The 21,804-nt window shown below is 40.0% G+C and overlaps 1 protein-coding gene across 1 annotated transcript in view; it reads right to left on the reverse strand.

The window, feature by feature from the left end:
• The window catches only part of LOC146708861 (integrin alpha-5-like), a 52,351-nt gene that overhangs the window by 20,490 nt on the left and 10,057 nt on the right, over nucleotides 1-21,804 (reverse strand). The window contains exons 4-18 of the mRNA XM_085455717.1: nucleotides 21,277-21,400; nucleotides 20,730-20,791; nucleotides 20,519-20,564; nucleotides 20,236-20,361; nucleotides 19,164-19,208; nucleotides 18,933-18,976; nucleotides 18,761-18,817; nucleotides 14,985-15,037; nucleotides 13,016-13,224; nucleotides 11,307-11,498; nucleotides 11,169-11,214; nucleotides 10,978-11,091; nucleotides 7,917-7,972; nucleotides 7,302-7,459; nucleotides 3,100-3,237 (exon numbers count right to left, since the gene is read on the reverse strand). Coding sequence (XP_085311843.1) covers nucleotides 3,100-3,237; nucleotides 7,302-7,459; nucleotides 7,917-7,972; nucleotides 10,978-11,091; nucleotides 11,169-11,214; nucleotides 11,307-11,498; nucleotides 13,016-13,224; nucleotides 14,985-15,037; nucleotides 18,761-18,817; nucleotides 18,933-18,976; nucleotides 19,164-19,208; nucleotides 20,236-20,361; nucleotides 20,519-20,564; nucleotides 20,730-20,791; nucleotides 21,277-21,400 — 1,470 coding nt within the window. The remainder of the gene's footprint in view (nucleotides 1-3,099; nucleotides 3,238-7,301; nucleotides 7,460-7,916; nucleotides 7,973-10,977; nucleotides 11,092-11,168; nucleotides 11,215-11,306; nucleotides 11,499-13,015; nucleotides 13,225-14,984; nucleotides 15,038-18,760; nucleotides 18,818-18,932; nucleotides 18,977-19,163; nucleotides 19,209-20,235; nucleotides 20,362-20,518; nucleotides 20,565-20,729; nucleotides 20,792-21,276; nucleotides 21,401-21,804) is intronic.

Consider the following 21,804-nt stretch of genomic DNA (forward strand, 5'->3'; position numbering starts at 1 on the left):
GGCTCAAACTGTAGTTCACAATGTAAAGCATTATGGGACTTGTAGTTCTAAACCCTGTCTCACAAAAAGTATGGCGAAGAAAAATAACAAGGGTTAAACCCCACAAACCCTCAGTGGGGTTACTTTACTATGGAGGAAAGTTTGTGACTTGGTCTTCTGTCATCAGGTAGTTTTTAAAGCTTTGACGTATGTTGGGGCAAATTATCATGTTGGAGTACGCATCCTTCGCAGCAAAGGAGCAAAGAAAATAAAAGCAATCAGGGGGCAACTCTGTGCTGAATTTACTTGCAGTCTGATGCAGGTAACCAAAGCCACCATAGGAAAAACACAGCTGATGAGGTGTGACTTTGCTAACACACAGTAAGCATGGTTTAGGTTGCTTACTCATTAAAGCTGTGTTGGAAACTAAAGGAAGAGTGATATTTCTAATTGATTAAGAAGTCTGCAGCTTTATCTAATTATATCATAATGCCAATAAATCTTACTCCGTGTCACAAATCTGCTTCAGTGGAAGCATACAACTCAACAAAATCTTAGCTTTTATGCAAAGGACGGCTAAAACGGGAGATCAACAGATGAACCTGGTAATTTTTCCTTTAAGGATTCCGAACTCAAAAAAGTTTGGTGCACTCAATATTACAAAACTCCAATTACAAGCACATGTAGTGCACACTTACACACCCACATCACACACTCACTTCAGCTTATATACCTCACATAAACATGTGCACATTTGCAGGCCCTGGCTCTTGCCTGGTGGAGGAGACCACTGGCAACATACATAAACAAACCACAACCAGATGTCTGTGAGCTGAGCACCACCCCGCCCAAACGGAGCTGTCAGTCCCCCCTCTGTGTTTTTGCAGAGCCATGACTCGCAAGTCCTCCATAAACCTTCCAACTCTTCGTATATGAAACGCGCGCAAAGGAATTGCCAACAGAGACCAGAGAGCAGAACGCAGCTCTTGATTTAACAGTGCCGACCCGCAACCTCTAACCATATGGGCTTCGCTACTATAGAAGGGCCAATGCTAGCCTCTGTCCTTGCCAATCAAGTCATGTTCCTATATGAAAAGTAAGAGTGAGCCGTGACTTCACCATGTATGGAACAAACATGACTTTAGGTTGCTTGGTAGAGCATCCTCACTCCCCTTGCTCTCCCTTCATCTGGTAACATTTGTGGCGACCATCTGGTTAAACCCTAAGAAGCACGGCGTGTGGCCATATAAGTGGTGTGGTCTAGGATTTTGGTGTGGTAATGTGATATACAGTACAGACAGACTCTACACTTTTACAGAAGCACACACTTCTTATCCTCAGAGACTTTAGACTTCAAAGACAGTTTTCAAAGGGTTACGTTAAAAATGCATCCAAGACACAGCAGAAAAGGGAAATGTTATGAACCCCTGGGATGCATCACATGGTTGAGTTTGTATCCATAGTTAATACACCTGAGTTTGGGGTTTTGTTTATTCTAGTATTTGAAGTTTCTTGCATTGCCTTTATTTTGGGTCCCGGCCTTGTTTATTCTTATTCTTGTAGTGCCTTTCAGTTTTGTGATGTACTTATAGTTTGCTTGTTCTCTTTAAGTTAGCCTTCATGTCTTCCTACTGATAGTTTCCTTGTCTCTGTATTTAGCTGAGTTCTTTTTCCTAATTTACTTGATAACTAGTCGTCTCGTGTGTCTTGCTTTCAGTTTAACTTCCTCCCCTGTGATTGTCTTGATTACTTTTTGTCTTGTTTTCAATTCCCAGTTAGTCCTCAGTGTGTATATATAGTTCTGTCCTTCCCCACAGACAGACACATAGTCCCTCTAAGCATCTGTCTATCTTCCCTCTTGCTCTTTCAGTTTTTCCTGGAACTCTTGGATTTCTGCTGTGTGCTAAATTTGGTGTTTTTGCTTTTAAGCCAGACTTCAAGGTTAATTTTTTCTTATCAGTCTGCTTTGCATCCTTCCTTTGGGTCGTTCACTCTACAAAGCTGACAGAAAAAGAGGAGAAAATAGGTGGGACAGATGCCATGTTCACAAAAACAAAGTGCAAAAAACAGACTTTGCAAGTAAATATGCGGCACACATGAAGCATACGATCTCCACTGAAGCTTTCATTGCAAGATTTAAATAAATGTGCACAGGTGAGGCTCGACCATCATGTTTGGGAAGGTTTTGGTAAGGTTAAATTAGGAAGGAGGGTGCTGGTAGTGCATTTGTTTATCCATAAGTAAATGATATACTTTTTGTATCGTGCTGTTAATGGCAGGAGCACATACAATCCTCTGCACAATGGCTAGTTAACTCAGGAAGTGGTCCTAGTAACCAACACCACATGCTAGAAAGTCCGGGAAAGGTGTCCAGCAGACAGTCAGATAACTTCCAGACCACAACACGGGTTTCATTTTAGAAAGATGGTTGAATTGTAAGGCAATGTCTTTGCTGAAGTAATCATTAAAAATCCAGTGTTTTCAAAGAAACTGCACTAAAATTATTGTCACCAATAATTTTGGGTAAGCTGAGGCTCCTCTCGCCTTTTTAATAGTGCAGGATATGGAGAAACTGTAATCCGCCATAAAATTGCTCCACAGCTTGCTGTAGAAGCATCCAGCTGCAGCCTTGCAAACCAAGTTCATGACACCACCACCCTCACCATTACACTAACTTTAACCCTATGCATGACACACCCACTTCCCTACAGCACAGCTGCAATCAGATATATGTGGTTTGTGTTGCCCACTTTCTTCTGAAGTGGTTTAATGAGACCTGAAGAAATACTTTATCTCAATGACCAATTCCTAATACTCGCATTAGCAACAGAGGGTTTAAACAGGTTTTGATTTGTATTTGCTGTTTTGCTTAAAATGCCTGATGTTGTGCTTTACAGGCGCTACTGGCACCACCAAACTGTAGCATTTCGGCTTTTAATTGCGAGAATAACATTATTATTATTATTATTATTATTATTATTATTATTATTATTATTAATAATAGGCAACATCTTCAAACTGCTTGTTTAACTCTACCATCCCTGCATCTGTTTCTACATGCATACAACAGTGTATTGTCACAGCGTTTTGCATTATCCTATCATTAGATGATGTACATACCTTCTGCTTTATGAGCTGTTCTGTCTCGTAATTGAGGATAGGTCTGAGGCCATGTTGGTCTAGCGGGGCCTGTGGATCCAAACTGAAATTAAGGCTGATGTAAATGGGGGACAGTTTATCCCGAAATTCTTCCTCAGGCTGAAAGAGAGAAAGAAACAACTGCATTAGAAGCTGAGAAATCTGTATATTTAAATAAAAGAAAGCTACCAAGTGCGATTTCTGAAAATAAGAACAGATTTTACAGCAAAAACTGGCCTACATTACTTTTTCATTGTAGTAACTAATGTCTGGTGTGGCTCACTCTGACTTCTTAGCACACCCGTCTCCTTAGTGAACCAGTCCCATGGATCTGATGACTGAACCATCCCTTAATTATACTGCTACAGGCTCAAGTTCTTTTGCTCTCAGTCTTGCTATTCTCTCATTTTTTCCTCTTTCCCTTGACCCCCAAACATTTGCCTCAAACAGCCGACCTTCCCTGAACCTGGTTATGCCGAAGTGTCTTTTCCTGTTGAATGGGAGTTCTTCTTTCCCACCATCACCAAGTTCTTGCTCATAAGGGATTGTCAGTCGGACTGTTGGTTATCTTATACTATAAGACTTATAGTATAAAGCACTTTGAGGCAACTGTTGTTCTGAATTGGCACTATGCAAAAACATAATTTGTGTGAGTGAAATCAGTTTTAGTAGATGCAGATTGATTGTTTTTTTTACTTCTTTTAGAGTATTTATAGGATATATGTAAGTTAAGGATCTTTACCTGACATTTACAATAACTCCCTGCAAGCTAAACTCCACAAAACTTGTGCTGAGAAGGAAAAAAATACCAGTGCTACTGCTAGCTAGCTTTTAGGTTAGCTAACAAAATACCAGTGATACTGTTAGCTAGCTTTTAGTTTGGCTAATGGGGGATTCAAACCTGTATTCGCTTATTGTGAAGGATTCTGGGTATACAACATATGCAGTCATTCAAATGACCAACAGCTTGATGTGGTTGATGGTGTCTATAAGTGGATGATTTTAATTTTGATTTTGAAAGGTGGATGAAGCAAGAAGCATGAAAAACCCCCACAAAGAATTAAAATTAAAACAGCATGAAACACACAGAAAAGTGGCTTTCAGTGCACCTATTTTTATCACTTGGTTTCACTTCAGCTCTTTGTATGAAAAATCAGTCAGCAAAGCTATGTGTAGGACAAAGGTACAACTGTGATTGAGCCCCAAAACTGTTGATCAGAGAACAACAAATTGGTTTGTTTCTGGTTAAGGGGTTAAAGGAGAGGCTGGCAATATCAACTTATTATGCACTGAGGTAAAGTCAATAAAACCAGAGGTTATAATGCACACAACTGATGAACTGACCCAAATTGCTAAGCTAAATTGAAAGGGATTTTGATATTATAACAGCAGTGATATAACAAGTTAGTTTTTAAAGTAATATTACCTTTAAAATGGCCTGAGTGTGTTTAAAGTTAATAACATGTTGCCTGAATTCCCTTTGCATAAACACAATGATGTGGCTCTTTTAAAGAAAGAGTACAGAGTACACAGACAGATAAGTGCTGACTGACATGAGTGCATGTTTGTCAGTTTCTACTCTGGTCTCTTATCCTGTCAGAGACCAAAGTGCTCTGCTCATTATATCTAACAGTGAACATCCACACGTATGACATAAGCGCCTTTGTCAGGCACAATCTTTGATCAGGTCACCACTAAGTGATGAGAGGATTGGTACTGAAGCAGTTTCACCTCACGTAGCACTTCAAACAGCAATTTCAAACCCTGTTATTAGGAAATGACTTCAACCTCGGTATTAGCCGAAAGTTAAGTGCATTCACCTGGTTCTGCAGGTGCAAACCAGTCTCTGATTAGACGGCTCCAATGAAAAGCAGCAGGGCTGGAGTCGTTTCCAAACATTAAGAAGTAGAAAATTTGCAAAAATTATTAAAAGCATACTTATGAAATGGTTGGTCTGAAGAATAAGGGCTGTTTGCACAATTACTTTCATGTTTGTAAATGATGTGTGCTTGTTCTCCTGCCCAGATGACAGCATGAAATATGAGCGACTATTTGCAGGCTTATTATCATAGTTCTGCCTGAAAGTACATTTCTGTCCCTGCGTGTGTTTATATCTGAAAATTGCTGGGTGTACTTATCATTATAGCCAATATCTCCTCACCAAAATGCAATTTACATATCTTTTAGCCTTTAAATTATTAAATGTTTTTCATTCCTTACAAAAGATCTGCAAAGCTCATGAATGATTCAGATTCACTGTTTATGTTAACTTTTGTTAGATATGTTGTCCTTTTTTAATGTTTTTTATATGTTAACTATGGTACCAACTTTCAGTATGTACATGCATAAGAAATACTGATCAGTAATCTTACTAGTGGTTGTCATAAAACACGTGTCATTTTTTTCTCTCCCTCTTTTTTTGTGGTACAAATTGACAGGAAATGTGGTGAATGAGATCAGGGGAACGGCATGCGCCAAAGCTCCAGATGACCATCTGAACTAGTTGTATTTGATGAGAAACTAGAATGAGACTCAAGAGAAAGATTCAGAAAGGTAAGAGAAAGAGCTTGAGGTCTTTCTTGCTTTATATTGTTGTCACAGAATAAAAATTAAGTTTTTGTTGCTGAATTATTCGGTTCATGGATGTATTTCACTGCATTTCTGTACTTTTCAGAGGCTCCAAATCAAGTTATGAATGCTTTATAAGCAATCATGCTAATTATTTAGCTTCATTCATTTCTTATTCATTGAGGAGCACCTCATGTTACAGTCACACAGTGGCTGGACACAGCAGCACAACCAAAACTATTGTGACAGAGTACAAAGAACTTGCAGTCTTGTTGCTGATGAACAGCAGCTCTGTGAACATTAGCAGTCAGTTGTGCTACGGTGATAAAACAGTTTTAAGATTGAGTAAGTCGGTTATCAGTTTGCAACTGAAGTTGGTGTTTACTCACAAACTGTGATAATATGATGAGTTACAGTTATTTATATTCCCAAAATCGATCGTGTTTCTCTTTCACGGCAGGGAAAAGGCTCGTTGCTACCACCTTTTTACCCCTCCTGGATAACATGATATAATTTACATGATATCATGATATCACGGGGCACTAAGATTTCTAACTGGTTGTAAACCTTTAACACATCACTGTACTTTCTGTTCTCTGGCTGACTGCTTCCCACTGGCCTTACACAGGATGGCTCATTGGTATAATTTTATCTATAAATCTATTTGTGGTTTACTCCCCTCTTATTTATCAGACTCTTACAGAACTTGGAAAGAAGGCATTCTCGTTTTCTGCCCAGTCCTCATTGGATGCATTACAGAAGGACTCGCAGCTCTCTCAGTTGCAGATTTAAAAAAATGAAAAAATTACCTTGTAAAATCATCACTATGGGAACTTGTTCCTCTTTTTGAAATGACTGTGTAAACATTAGGCTATTCTTTGTTGTCGTAATTTTAATATGTTTGTCTGAAACAGGTCTCTCTTGTAAATGAGACCTTGAGTCTCAGTGGGACTGCCTGTATAAATAAAGGTCAAATAAAAAAAATAAATACAAATATGGTAAAAATCAGAAATACTTTCCCATCTTGTAAATCTGTTATCATCTACATATACAGAAATTCATATTAAGCAGAACTTCACATTAACTACTTTGAAACAGAAATGAAGACTTTTCTCCAGAAATAATGACATGGGCGCTCAGAAACGTCTCTTTTATACAGGAATGTAACCAGTTAAGTGAAGTACCCTATTACAAAGAGATCTGTGCAGTGCAGACTGCAACTGCAACATGTTATTTGCAAGCCTTTGCCAATGGAGAACCTGAACGTGATTGCAATCAGACCACAACAGTTTGGAGACAGGTTGCTTCCTGTGCAATTCCTTTGACATGAAAAGTGGCTACCCAGTAACTGAGGGTATTGTATGTTCAACCTCTAGGCGACCAGTTGGTTTGCAGCTATTTCCCCTCAAAAGCATTCAGTGGAATCATTGGGCAATTTTTCCTAGTCACAAGGGGGACTAGGAAAAAAAATAGGAGAAGTCCTATATCTTCTCTAGTTTGACTAGATAAATAAATTCTACCTGACCAAAACAAAAGGTTTGCTAAAAAAAATCAAATGGAAAACATTCGCTCAAACTGCTTGACCTCAAGGTGCAAACACAGCTTGTGTGACTGACCCGCAGATAGATATTGCTGTTGTGACACAGGGGCTTTCTGTTGGTGAGGTTAAAGGTCTTCACTAGGCTGGGCTGCTGGCTGTCCAGGAACAGAGTCCTCCTGATAGACTCCTTCTGCTTCTGCTTCCCACTGTCCAACTGCACCTCTGCCACGAAGCCTTAAAAAAATGTATGACACACACATCTATGTTTCACACAAATATGCCAATTGGTGCAAAGCACATACACGAACGCATATGTGCTCAGCCGTCTGTGTTTGCCTGGCCACATGCAAACACACACATATGCAGGAGTAAATATTATTATGGCAAACAGCCTTTGTGTGCTATTTTGTTCTATGTACAGAAACATAGAGAGCATTGCTGCAGACCACATGACAACAACTATGCAGAGAACAGAGACAATACACACCCACTCACTTCAAATAAACACACACGCACTTTTCTAAACTGCCGGAGCCCACCAAGTTACCCCGTGTTTACACGATTGTTCTTTTATCTTGATCTTAACTGCCAAATTGACCACAGTGAGGGCTAGCATACTTGTGGCTGCACAAAGAAAGCAAGGTAATGGGGACCATCTGTGTGTGTGTGTGTGTGTGTGTGTGTGCCTCACCTAGATGAGAGGGGAGGTGCTTCCCATTAGCCAGCAGGCAGAAAGTGATGCTGACGCTGGAGGTTTAAGACAGACACAAATATTTTTTAAAAATTAGCATGCAGAGCTAGCATGGATGTCTTGACTTTATTTGAGCCGTAGCTCTGTCTTCCTCAGAAAGTATCCCCTATTCATAGATTTATTGTTTTGGGGTTTTTTCCCTGCACTAAGACAGTGTGCATTAAGCATCTACAGTATGCCTCTATCAGGCAGCTGTTCAGTAAATAAAGTGAATAATTATGGTTCTTCTCTTACGGAGACCAAATAAAAGGGTCCTTTGATGCTACCTGTGCTTATCCTAAGTCAAAATCAAACTGTATCATTTTTAATTGTTAATAATTCATTAAAAAAATCTAGTATTGTGCTTCTTAAATGAGAAATAGCAGAAAAAGTGTGAGAACCAGTGTATCTAAATTGATGCTGTGCAATAAATTCAGATACAGATTAGAAGGGCCAAATTCAGTCTAAGACTGTTTGCAACCTTCTGAAGACCAAATTCTGCAGAAAGTAATCTGATGACAGAAAGTACTCCCTCTCTTAAAGTTTAGGATTGTATGTATTAAGCAATAATTTAAAAAAACTTATCTGATTCTTAGCAGGTCTTAAAATTAGGAAAATTCAACCTCAGATGAACCATGAGAAGATGTTTGGTCATAATGCACAGCACCACATTTATAGAGAACATCTCATAGAACTGCAGCACCACCAAGCACATTGTTGAGTTGAGCATGAACTAGTCTGTACACCAAAGTATTCTAGAGTCAAATGTGAGGCCGTCTGTCTGACAACCAAAGTCTGGCCAAAATCGGGTCATGGAACGATCAACGATTGCAAGCACAGCAGCAAATCTACAACAGAACGGCTGAAAAAGAAGAGAGTCAAGGTGTTACAGTGGTCCACTCAAAGTCCAGACCTCAAACTGGCCAAGATGGTGTGGTAGGACCTTAAGAGAACTGCACATAAACAGATGCCCGCAAACCTCAATGAACTGAAGCAACATTGTAAAGTAGAGTGGGCAAAGATTCCACCACAATGATGCGAAACTAGGTCATACGGAAAATGATTACCTAAAGTTATTGCTGCTAAAGGTGGCTCTAGACACAGGTGGATTTAAGTTTTTACACACTGCATTTGGGCTTTTTTAAAAAAAAAAAAAAATAATAAAATAGTTTAGTGTTGTTGTTTTGCTTTTATATTTGCCTAACTTTAGAACCTGCTAAGTACAAGATGTTTGTTATTATTACCTCACTATATAACCGTAGAACTGAAATACAGTAGATTTTCTGTGTACCGTGACTGTAACATTATACTGGACAAAGCAGAAGGTGTGATGGGAAACGATGCTCACAGAGGGAAATGGATGGTTGGATTAACCAGTTAAAACAAGAAGATCCACTGCTCCGCTCCTGCAGTCAGCAGGGGTGGCAGATTGGTAGAGATCAGAATAAAACACTGGAATGCTCCAGTCTATGTTTATGCAACATCCCCAGACAGCTTTCAATTAGATACGAAAATGTTGTCAGTTTGATCTGATTCTAAATTAATTCCAGCCATCCTTGGCCATTTACTTGCATTTAAACCAAAGTAAACACTGACTCTAAATGTGCTGGAATAATAACACAAAGTCAGCACTTAACAATTACACTATGTGCTTGAATGATGCACATAAAAGCACAGGAAACAAGCTGTGTAAATCTGTTTGGCGACACCTGGGAGCTGCTTGGCATCTCGCTGGATCACGTTCTTCAGATGTTTTCAGGAGTTTTGTCATTTCGTGAGATCTACTTCTCCTCTGATTGTACACAGATTTATTTATCCTCTCTAGGCAAACTTGTGATTTGTAAGTTTGGGTTATGTTTGACTTCACCCTCACAGACATGGTTAGGCACAATTCATCTCAGCTGGACACATGACCAGCTGATATGCAACATCACCACGTTCTACAATCCTACTCCCACTGCTTACTCTAAAGTCTTTCACTGCAACCCCCAACCAGTCGCAGCAGATGGCCCCGCTCCTCCCTGAGCCTAGTTCTGCTGAAGGTTTCTTCCTGTTAAAAAGGAGTTTTTCCTTCCCACTGTCACCATGTGTTTGCTCATAGGGGATTGTCTGATTGTTGGGGTTGTCTCTGTATTATCGTAGGGTCCTTACCTTAAAATATAAAATGCCTTGTGCAGAACCAAGAGCAAAAAGAGCTACAGTCTAACACCTCAGACACCTGAGCTTTATTCCTCAGAATTATAACACATAAAAGTGAGGGAATTTAAGTGAAAAGTAAAAATTCTTGTCATGTTTAATATTAGCTGTTGTAACTATGGAAACACATGAAAGGTCCCTTTTAGGAGCTCTAGCTTTGAAATGCACACACGTACATGAATGAACATCGTGTTCATTCATTCCATAAAACTTACAAGCCTTTTCCAACCTTTTCAAAGCCTCCGTCTCCTTCCCAACTCTCTTTTCATTCCTCCATGTAGCTACTCCACCTTTCTCCCACCTCCCCATCTTCTCCTCTCTCCCTCTGTTTCCGTTTTGTTTCCACGGCAGCAAAAAATACAGCAATAAGCATGAAAACAAGACTCGCTTGTATCAACATCAGAGTCAGATACAAAGACACCAGGCAGCTTGGCAAACACCCCACAACAGCATTTAAAGGTTCCACACTGAATCCGATGGTTAAAGTGAACTTGTGGAAAGAGCTTTATTGGGACTGAAAGCTGGGAGAATTTTACTCCTTGTTTTTCCACTGATTCTAAGAATACTCTGTGTTCAGAGGAGGAAACTGGCAAACATGAAGTCATTTGACATTCTCTTGAGGTAAAGTACTGACTAAGATGTGTGTTACATAATTTAGGAGATGCTCCATAACCTCAGAGAACTCTTGAGTTGCTCTTAAACTTTTTTGGTAGACCATTAAAGAAACTTCCACTACAGCGGTGAGTGCCAAAGGCTCGATCACACTGTGTATAATCCACCTATTAATAAGCATATGTTTCGAACTCTGAACAGGAAAATACCTTACCAAGACACAGAAAGACTTTTATTCCCTGTGGTCAGCATGCAGTGCTTCTCCTCCTGGTTGAACATGGTCGGCTGTACTGTGAGAGACGCGCTGGCGTTCACTATTGGCCGAGCTCTGATTGCAGACACGAGACAAGAATGAGTAGAATGGTCTGCATGATTGTGATTACGTTACTAAAAGTTTAAACATACCTGTAGAGGACAGCTTTATCTACCCCAAAAGCACCGACAATGAGGTCTGCGAGAAGAGGAAAGTGACTTAAATCAATAAATGAAATGAAACAAAGAAGAAGCGTTGATAGAGATCTGTTGGAGCCTTTTCTGCAATACCTGGGTACCCGTTTTGATCTAGATCTCTGTTGCCTCGCACAGTAAAGCCAAAACTGGCCGGGAAAGAGCTGAAAGCCCACTGGCCCGAGAGCATCTGAGTGGGGGTGTCCTTCAGTCCTCCAACATGACCGTTGTAGATGAAAACCGACCCCTGCTGGTCGTCTCCTCCGTACGGACAGCCGATAGCCACGTCTGATCGTAAACAGCAACAAGACTTTGTTAACTACATGTATATTATTATGCAAGGCAGCACAACGCACTTATATTCCTTCAACAACAAAATAATGAAGAACAATTGTTCTAGGACTGACAGTTGTTTTTCAAGGAGCAGACTTCAGTCATTTGCTGTGTTTATTGGTTATTTACATTGTTAGACTTTGGCTGAATCTTGAATGAATGAAGTGTAGACTCTGTCAGTGTGTCTGTTAGCTCAGCCAAGTTATCATTCACATTTGGAAAAGCATCTGAGGCCGTTTAAACGAGTGCTGAAACATGAAATCAGTCACTACACCCTTTCCCTTATACTGACTCAGTCATGTAGGAAATAAACAAACAAAACATTTGGCTCTTTATGCTGCGCAAATGTGAGGATTTGCTTTTCCCTGTTTATATGATTGGCACTTTTCACCCTTTTCTCTATCTTTTTATAGCATGAAACAACCAAAGAAGAAACTCATTAGACAAATGGACACTTGAATGCAGATCTGTATGAAAGAAACTACTTCATGGGACAGAAACCAAATCTAAAAAAACAAACTGAGTGCAGTATTATTTCTGGTAGGCAACAAAGTTCACCTCAGCCAGCACTCCCAACAGATCTGCTAATCTGCCAGCCCACAGACAGTTGAGCTGGTACACTTCTTAATTGCACACAAGAGGGCCACTTTTGGCTAAAGGCTTCACCACAGCAAGTAGCTCTGCAGGTTTTGTTTCAGAAACATTTTCATTTATATTTGACAACGCCAAAGGCTTTTGTGTCTCTAGTTAGAACTGAACCAGGAACCTTCTGCTTGCCAAGAAAACCACTACACTACACTCTCATGTCATATTGCCAAAATCTCATATAGTGGCTCCTTTAAGGGTGCTTTAGCATTGATCCTGTTTCCTTTGCAACCCACCTTTACCCCAGATTATCAATTTCATGCTATTTCTGACTTAATCAAGGTTATGTCTTTTGTCAGTTAGGCCTTTTCTGTTTCTGCAGCTCTCCCATCACGTATGCCTGGAATTTCAGGGAGGAACAAGAACAGAGCCATGCATCTGAAAATAAATGACTCCAGATGGAAAAATAATCTTACTTTAACTAACGTGGTCTCAAAAGAAAAGGTGGCATGGTGGTGAATGATGCCTCAAATTTAAAAAAAGCCTTCCTTTTTCTCCAGATGCACTAGTTTCCTCCCACAGTCCAAAGACGTGCATGTTAGGTTCAACAATGCGCCTGTGAGGCTGTCTGTATCTACTGTATGTGTTAATGGTATAATGAACTGGAAACTTGTCAAGGGTTTAACTCTCCCTCTACACCAGGCTCCAGTTTCCCTGCACCCCTAAGCTGTGTAAGTGGTTAAGACAATGGGTGGATTTTCCAATAGAATTACATAAGTTATAGTAAAGTATGTTCAGAAATGGGGTTATGACCTATAGTGTAACAACTGAGTTATTTTGTCTCGTTCTGGTCTATGTTCAGCACATTCTCTATGATGCAAATTTACCATTGAAACCATCTTGGTTGAGGTCACCCAACGGGGCCAGAGAGGTGCCAAACCGGCTGAAGGCCTGAAGACCCAGGAGGTGAGACTGACTTGGTTCCAGCTCCAGAGGACCCCTCTGTAGATACACATACACTTTTCCCAACTCCTCCAGACGCCCGTTAGACCCCCGATGCATGAACAGCGGCGCTCCCACCACCAGGTCATCCAGACTGGAGTTATGGGCAAAAAGCAAATTATGAAGCTTTATTCTTTCCCCATGAAGACAACAGGAAGACCCTGTACCCTCAATGACACCTCAATATACAGGGTGGGCCATTTATATGGATACACCGTAATAAAATGGGAATGGTTGGTGATATTAAAGTCCTGTTTGTGGCACATTAGTATATGTGAGGGGGCAAACTCCTCAAGATGGGTGGTGACCATGGTGGCCATTTAGAAGTCGGCCATCTTGGATACAACTTTTGTTTTTTCAATTGGAAGAGGGCCATGTGACACATCAAACTTATTGGTAATGTCACAAGAAAAACAATGGTGTGCTTGGTTTCAACATAACTTTATTCTTTCATGAGTTATTTACAAGTTTCTGACCACTTATAAAATGTGTTCAATGTGCTGCCCATTGTGTTGGATTGTCAATGCAACCCTCTTCTCCACCCTGTATATCAATAAAGAGTTGTTTTGATGACCAGTAAACTGTATAGGCAGAGATCACCCTGATTAACGTCTGATGCACCCCAATAATTTTGTTCTGGAAGCAGGTCTGACAGAAACCACTCAGTTTAGAAAAGAGTAACAATAGTTACCCTTGTACATAAATTAATTACCAGAAAATCCATTGTTTTTTTAAATTTAAAGAAAGAAACTTGTTGTAATGTATGAGTTTTAATTTGCATCATATTTGCTACATCCGATATTTTTTGTAATTGCAGTTGTTTAAAAGATGTTGTGGAATTTGGGGGGTTTCCAGAGGAAAAGCACACTTGGCTTCACAGGGTTAAATGAGGACAGGATGAGAAAATTAGGACATTAACACAGACAATAAGATACAAAGAGTTTAATTTGAGTCAAAGCCACATAATCAGAGAATGATTTTAGGTGCTCCCCTTTTAGTATTTGCTTTTAACACACAATGAAATGAAAAAATGCATTTTTTCATTTCAAAATGTAATCCTCTTTTTCCCTCTTATGTAAATTTAGGAGTTTGCAGCATTGTGACTCAGCTTGAGATTAACGTAATCAAATGTGATTTGCGGTGACTAGCTAAAAGGGCAACTCATATAAAACTGCACTGACTGTTAGCTAGCACAGATAGCTGATTTTTGCGTGTGTGGATTTCATCTGGAAATAATAAAGTCTGCCACTACATTTACATTTGAGCTTTCTCGCTAAGCCACGACTACTTCTCTCACAGTCCAACCATAGATTTGATTTAAATGCCTGTTGTATTCAGTTTCATTTAGCACTATGTCACACTACAGTTGCTAAATATGGCCTAACTGCCCTTTCACTGTGACTTCCAGTAACATTAACATTCTGGAAAAGCCTCTTATTCTACACAGATACTGTACAGTGTGTTGAGTCCTTTGAGTGAGGTTAACACTGTATGTGACATCATGACTGAAAGTGTAGAGCGGAACAAAGAAGGGTGTGAGCTTTAGAACGTTCTCAGGGTTTAACTTGCTACATTGTGACTCTTCTACTAGTAAATGTTGAAATTCTAAAAGAAGAAGGGAATGAGGAAGTGAGAATGGCAAAAAAACTCATTGCACAGAACAAGAATACTCTCAGGGGGAAATTTTAATGACACATTAGAAAGCATGAGTAATTGAACCACTGTGGGAAATGTCCAAAAGTCACACTGTTGACCTCTGTTTCAATTGTTTTTAGTTTCTTGTTTTAGCTGATCGTATCTCTCCCATTTCATCACTCACTGCTGATATTTTGTGCCACCATGACAGTCGCTTACCCGTCGCTGTTGATGTCAGTGGTTGCCACTGCGTAGCCAAAGTAGGACCCCATCTGGAATGCATTACAAACAAGACCCAGTTAGCCTGTAATCATACCACAGCGCACAGATCCCTTTCTTTTCTTTCATTTTCTCTCTCTACGTTTCCTTTTTATCTTTCCACCACCACCCCCAGAAGCTTTCTTTTTCTCTCTCAATCCCACAATCCCCTGGGGTCTCCTCTTCTCTCTTTTCATGGGGTTCAGTGTTGACACTCCTGTAAGTTCGAGTTGAGGTAGGGGGTCTGAGGATTGATAACTACAACTCCTTTAAAGCACACCCAAAGAAAATGCTTGTGGGACTTGGGCTTTCCGGTTTAATTTCATGCCATGTATGAGCATGTATGATAAATAAGGGTCACGTTACATCCTCGTTTGACTCTGATTTCAAAGTGATTTGTAGTATAGCGTCACTGAAGGGTTTCCAACACTTGAAACCTTTGTGAAAAACAACACTGAATACTAGGATTGCTTTCCCGTTGTGCACATGCAAAGCAGCTCTTAACATAAATCACTGAGGCTCAGGATAAAGTTCTAATGCAGCAATGTAAAACTCTGGCATTACTGTTTTGCCCTACACTGAAAGTCCAAGAAAACAAAATCAAGTGCTCTGGTAATGTTCTTCTGAGGTCTGGTGAGCTGTGGTGAGAACAGCAAGCTAGGAAAAGTCAACCACTGATGGCTTTTCAGTCATCAGCCACAACGTCTGGGGTTCCTTTAATAGCTCTACAAACTGCGTCAGGTTTGTAGAGATGAGGACCAGGCCACAAAGTTCTGTAACAAAGTGGCAAAAATCAAACCAATACAGCAGTGCCAAACATGTTAAAATATTCACACATTTGTGCTGCTCGTGCCTTTTGCAGTATTTTTTAAATTGAAATCAGCTAAAAAACAAACAAACTGTGAAACAGTCCAAAATGTTTGATCTCCAGTCTTGGTGAGAAAAATTCGACACACCAGTGTCTGTGTGCATTGCAACCCTACATCCAAAAAGTTTGATTCTGTTCATCTGGATGTAGCTACATCCAGATGAACAGAATCAACCTTTTGGGATTTGCCTACCTGGATGCATGCATTGAGACATTGCAACCCTACAGTTTATGGGCACAGCTTGCTAACCAGCTTGGTAGGGTTTGCCATAAAGCTGAAGCAAAAGCTTTTAAATATGAAGTCCACAAACAAATGATGGTGATGTAAATGTAGCATTGTCTGTCTTTAATTAAGAGCCTTTTTTTTTTACCCATTCATTAAAGCTGCCCTAACCTGAATGCTAATGGTAGTTTATAATTGCCCTTCACCAAAGAAGCTGTGGCTGATGAACAAAGTGGAACACCAAAATCAGACAAGGTTAGTGACCAAAGGTTAATGAGCAACGCAGTCAAACTGCTAACTCTGAAGTTTAATTTAAACTTCTTCATTGAATCTACGTATGTAGAGCCTACAATTTAACCTACACCCACTTTGCATTTGTACATGTGACGCTGTACCGCTCTGCAACTTTGCGTCCAAGCGACCGACACTGTCGTTTTCAACAGCAAAGCAACACGACCTCTTGGAGAAAGGCTTTCTGGTGTGTTTTCACAGCTGATCTCTACATCACAGTCTGAGCACCCATAGAGAGACCAGCAACAGAGAGAGGAGCCTCATTAGCCGGGAGTTTACACCAGATCACTCTCACTATGACCTGACAGTTTATCCGGCGCCCTCCACCCTCAGATGGACACCTCTGAGCACTTACTGATGACCTCCCAGGCTGCGCCGCACAAACATAAACGCACGATTAGCCATATGCTTTACCATGAGTCCAGGTGTCACATGCTCTCGCATCAGCAAAGCCTAATGACGTAACTGGTATGTCACAACTCAAGCAATACCGTTACCTTTGTGTCACACGACAGTTTGTACAGGGAAAGAGTTTTTCGTTTCTGTTCCCCTTCTACAGTTTGTCTGTGACCCAACCCTAAAGTCAATTCAGTGTCAGAGTTCAGGGACAAGATTCAAATTTAGCTAAATTAATAAAACCAAAATGTGTGACAAAAATTGTCCTTTTCATTTACTGGTTTTAACCTACATTTTTAAGCAAATACAATAAACACAGAAGGAAAATTTATTCTGGATGTAAATGAAACATGTACTCATATTTACATTCGAGGTCAAAGGAAGGGGCTTCTGAATGCCCTCTACAAATGACTCATCACCACCCTTCAGCTTTTTCACCACTAGAGAATTGATAAATAGTATTTTAATGATAGTAAAGGGTAACGTTGTAATCTAGCACTTACATTTTCACAGGAAATTAAGTAGGTGGTTAACAGATGACATTTCACACCTTCAGCTGCACAGCGTTGAAAGTTAACATGTCAAAAATAAAGCTCAATGAGTAGCTGAGCTAAATATACCAACGTGATTAATCTGCAGAGATGGGCAGTAACGCGTTACTGTAATCTGATTACTTTTTTCAAGTAACGAGTAAAGTAAGGGATTACTATTGCAAAAACGGTAATTAGATTACCGTTACTTTCCCGTAGGAACGCTGCGTTACTGCGTTACTAAAACCGTGATTTTTTTTGCGAGAATGTCTCATGACAGTGACGTAAGCGAGTGCGCCGTTAGTGACAACAGCTGTGTGCAGGTCAACAATGGATCATATATCGAGTGCAGGAGAGAGTATGAGCGTGCAGCGTTTAAAGCGTGGAAGTACTGACCTTACTTTGAGTTTGATTCCATAAAAAGTGACAAAAACATTAGTGTCCGTTGTGCGTAGGAAGAAAACTTTTTACAGTGAAAAAAACCCCCCTAAACTTCCAAGCAAGCACCGAGTGCACAACGACGTAATGGGAAACTCACAGAGAAACTCGCGGATTCATCAACTGACCGCGGCACACCTGCACCAGGGTAAACCTCCGCCTACCGCAGTCCTGCTTTACAGGTGAAAATAGAGCAACAGGACCGCTGAGTCTTTGACTTTATTTATTTCCTGCTGTGTTTTACTTGCATCTATTTGAACGAGTGAGTGTAAACACAAAAAATATTTTATTTTATGTGCTGGAATGTGCAGAAAATAGGTTTAAATGTTAAACTAATTTATTCAAGTCAGAGAATGTTGCAGATAATTACATTTTTGCTTGATGCATAAAGTTAAAAGATTAAAACTGATAAAACAAGTTTTAAAAAGAGACTTTTCCATTTGATTACATTTTGTATGATGAATTATGCAGAAAAAGTAGAATTGGGCTGAAAGATCTATCACTTTATCACCTCTTCAGGTTGTAAATCGTGTTTTTAAAAAGTAACTAAGTAACTAAGTAATTAATTACTTTTGAAAATAAGTAATCAGTAAAGTAATGGAATTACTTTTTGGGGAAGTAATCAGTAATTAGTTACTGATTACTTTTTTCAAGTAACTTGACCAACACTGTTAATCTGTGGGCTTTATTTAAAGGAATTCTGTTCAGCACTGGTGCTCTTCAGCTCTGACTGACTTTAAAAATGCACATCCTGAATCAATATGCTGACCACTGTCTTGGTGTCTGCTAACTCTGGGTTTGATTAACAGCTTTTAGAAACCACGAGCTGTGCGTACTGTGACCTGCAGCTCTGACCCTGGCGTAGGCCTCTTCTCCACAGGGCAAATTCCTTCATCTCCAACCCTCCATTGCACATGCCACTTTAAATATAGGACCATACATGAAAACAGCAGTCAGGCAAAAAAAAACATCCAGTCACACTTGTACGTACCTGCTCCCCTGTCAGGTTTAGCAGAGATTTCAGATCACTTCCATTTAATATGGACACCTATATCAGAACAGCAGAGAGTTAGCTATTAAAACCTGTGCGCTGAGAACCTTCATGTTGCCTCACGTTTCCTATTTGTACTGCAAAAATCAAGAAGAACATAGGAACTCCTTACTAAACCATACAGCATGAGTCCTTTTGGAACTCCTGTGACAAAATCTGTGAAAAGAAAAGTAACAACATAATTATCAGATTTATTTTGGGAGGGGGGGTCTGAATGTTTTGGCTTCCTGAAAGGCTAATAACACCTTTCTGTTACTACACAAACACGTTTATCGAAACAAAGCAGCAATCCCCACACTCAGCCATGCATTTTGGTTCTCAGTACTGTAAATATGACCCTCACCTTCCTCACCATCCCCGCTGAACTCGCCACTAGCCACAGAGTAACCTGCAGGAGAGAGGACAGAAACAGCTTGAAGTGGTGGATACAATAAAAGTATATTTTTGCCTACATGCCTTAACCCTGTGAGGTGGAAATCATCATGACACCAACGCTAACGCTGCCCCATCAGAATATGTTGTTTTTGTGTTTTGAATTGTTCTTGTAAGTCTTGGTAACCATGGGACAAAAAAAATCATCATTCTGACTGTCGCTCATCAAAACCTTATTTCCATTTTTCTATAAGCATTAATCCGAAAAAATAATGTAACCCTTTTTATTAATCTTTGAGGTCTAAGTCGGTGGTGACCTCAGCTGTAACCCTAACTCTAACCATCAGACTAAGTCATTTTTTTAAAATACATTTTTTCACAAGCCCTGGCAGTCAGGAAACAAAGAAAATAATCCTTCTTACTTTCATACTATTTGTTCCATGCAAGCAGAACCACAGGGCTATCTGCTGGCCAATTATACACTACTTATACCACACTACACCTGTACTTAGGCAATGCTATGAATACTGTGAGGTATTATACACAGAATGACAGCAAATAAACAATAAAAATAAATGTATTCTTGGGAAAAAAACTGCAAATAGTTTGTGATGCATTGACAAGACGTAAGCATACATGCAACATAAGGGCCCTCAAAAATTGATATGTCTTTTGAAAAATTGATTTTAAATCCCAGTTGTTTGGATTTTTGTATATATCATGTTGATTTGGCCCCCCAGAGTGTGATCTTCCGTTTGCATGTGTTTGTTTCACATCACGTTCAACGCACGGCAGGTCTTAAACATCACAGGCATTCAACTTAACTGACGACAATTCATTCCACTAAAGCTGAAAATGTTTTTTTATTTTGTCAAACTTCATTGTAAATTTTCAGTGTTTTGTGGGCATTGTTGATCATTCTTCTGTTACTCGAAGAATAGATATAATTATATATAGATAACAAAGACTTAAGAAAACAGACATAAAACAAAAGCTGCCCATAGGACGGGTTTATGCTGGGAATGGTAAAGGTGCTTCCTTACCCAGGTAACTGTCATCATAGCTTCCCTGCACCTGTCGGGTTTGAATCTGCCCGGCGACCGACAGCAGAAAGTAGGCAGGATAGTAGGCCTTAACAATCTCCTCTGTAGTGGCAGAGATCAGCTGACCTTCAGAACAGACCAGTAACAAAGGGTCGTGACTCGTGAGGCATGTGTATCTTGAACTTTGGTTCCCAATTATTTATCCATTCTCCATGAAGAAGAAAACAACACTGGAGGATGTGTTCTAAAACAGCCATACGGCATCACATTCCTCTCAGCTCACCTTGCCAGTAAAAGCTGCCTGGTCCTCCAAGCACAACCCTCCCATCCTGAAAAAAACACACACACAACTGAGCTGAGGAATCTGTGTGTCACCAGTTTCAAATAAACTGTGCATGTTTGGTGCACACAGTGTAATCGCCACTGCTTTGATCAGCAAAAAGAGAGAAACACTGACCATGTTCCTGCATAAAACTAGCAAACATTTCTCTTACCTTGGTGAAGTCAGCACTGAATCCCCCCTGACAATAGCCCTGTCCAGCAGGTCCATGTCTTTCTGCAGTGAGCAGCAACAAAACATATTAAATATCAATACATTTATTGAACAACAACTTCACGTTGTTCATAACATCTCTGCCAATAATGGAGTTGCAACCTTTGACATCTGTAGTTAGGGGTAGGGTGTCAATTAGATTAACTCTCTAAGGTTTAAGTTGTCATAAGAGAACCCAAACCCTGTGTAATCCAAATATATAGCTTTGTTACCAAATTGTTATCCTGAAGCTTTTCAGAAATAATCACTCTGACATGCATCAAACACAAACATAGAGTTGGAGTGGGGTTACGGTTATGGTTAGCACCTGTGATGACTTATATCATAAGGTACAATGCTAAAGTGAGTGTGTAAGACTTCATTTGAAAGGTTTAACCAACATTTTAGTACAAATCCAACGCTAACCCTAATTGTGGGTGAGCTGCTGGTCACCTGGTGGATTAAGATGTGGAATCCCCTGAAAGGTAGCTGTTGCTGCTCTAGCTTACCTGTTCGGCATGGTGCAAACTCCACAAATCTTTTGAGGTTGTCTACAGCGAGGTAGCAGGTTCCTGTAACATCGGAGAAGGGTATGTCGTGTTCAGTCCTCCAGTAGTATCTGGGAGCACAAGCCTGGAGACCAGAGAAAGAAGACTCAATAAAAAAATGTAAACTTTACTCTTAAACTTCCTTACAGTTGTTAAGCTACTAGTGCATCGAGTGTGTAACGAGACAAAAATCTGTTAAGACTCTGGACTTGCTGCCTACAGTAAGAAACTTCAATGGCCAAGTCATAGTATAGCATAAGCTGACTAGTCACTTAGCCAAACCAAATCGCCAAACAAACCAAGACGATTGTGAAGAAGTAGAAAAAAAGAGTCACTTGGCTTGTCCTGAGGTTTTGCTCCTGGTCTCTTAAGCTATTGAGTTAGCTGTTGTGTTAAAATGCAATGATAAAGTGTGCTGACCAAGCTTTACTGTTGGGTGTGAGAATGTGTTTCCGAAACCCCATATTAAAGAATTACTGACAACAAAGT

This window comes from Copadichromis virginalis, linkage group LG5 (genome assembly GCF_057382275.1).
Source record: "Copadichromis virginalis isolate Kocher_CV1m ecotype Utaka linkage group LG5, C_Virginalis_male_GT1.1, whole genome shotgun sequence".
In the NCBI taxonomy this organism is placed as follows: domain Eukaryota; kingdom Metazoa; phylum Chordata; class Actinopteri; order Cichliformes; family Cichlidae; genus Copadichromis; species Copadichromis virginalis.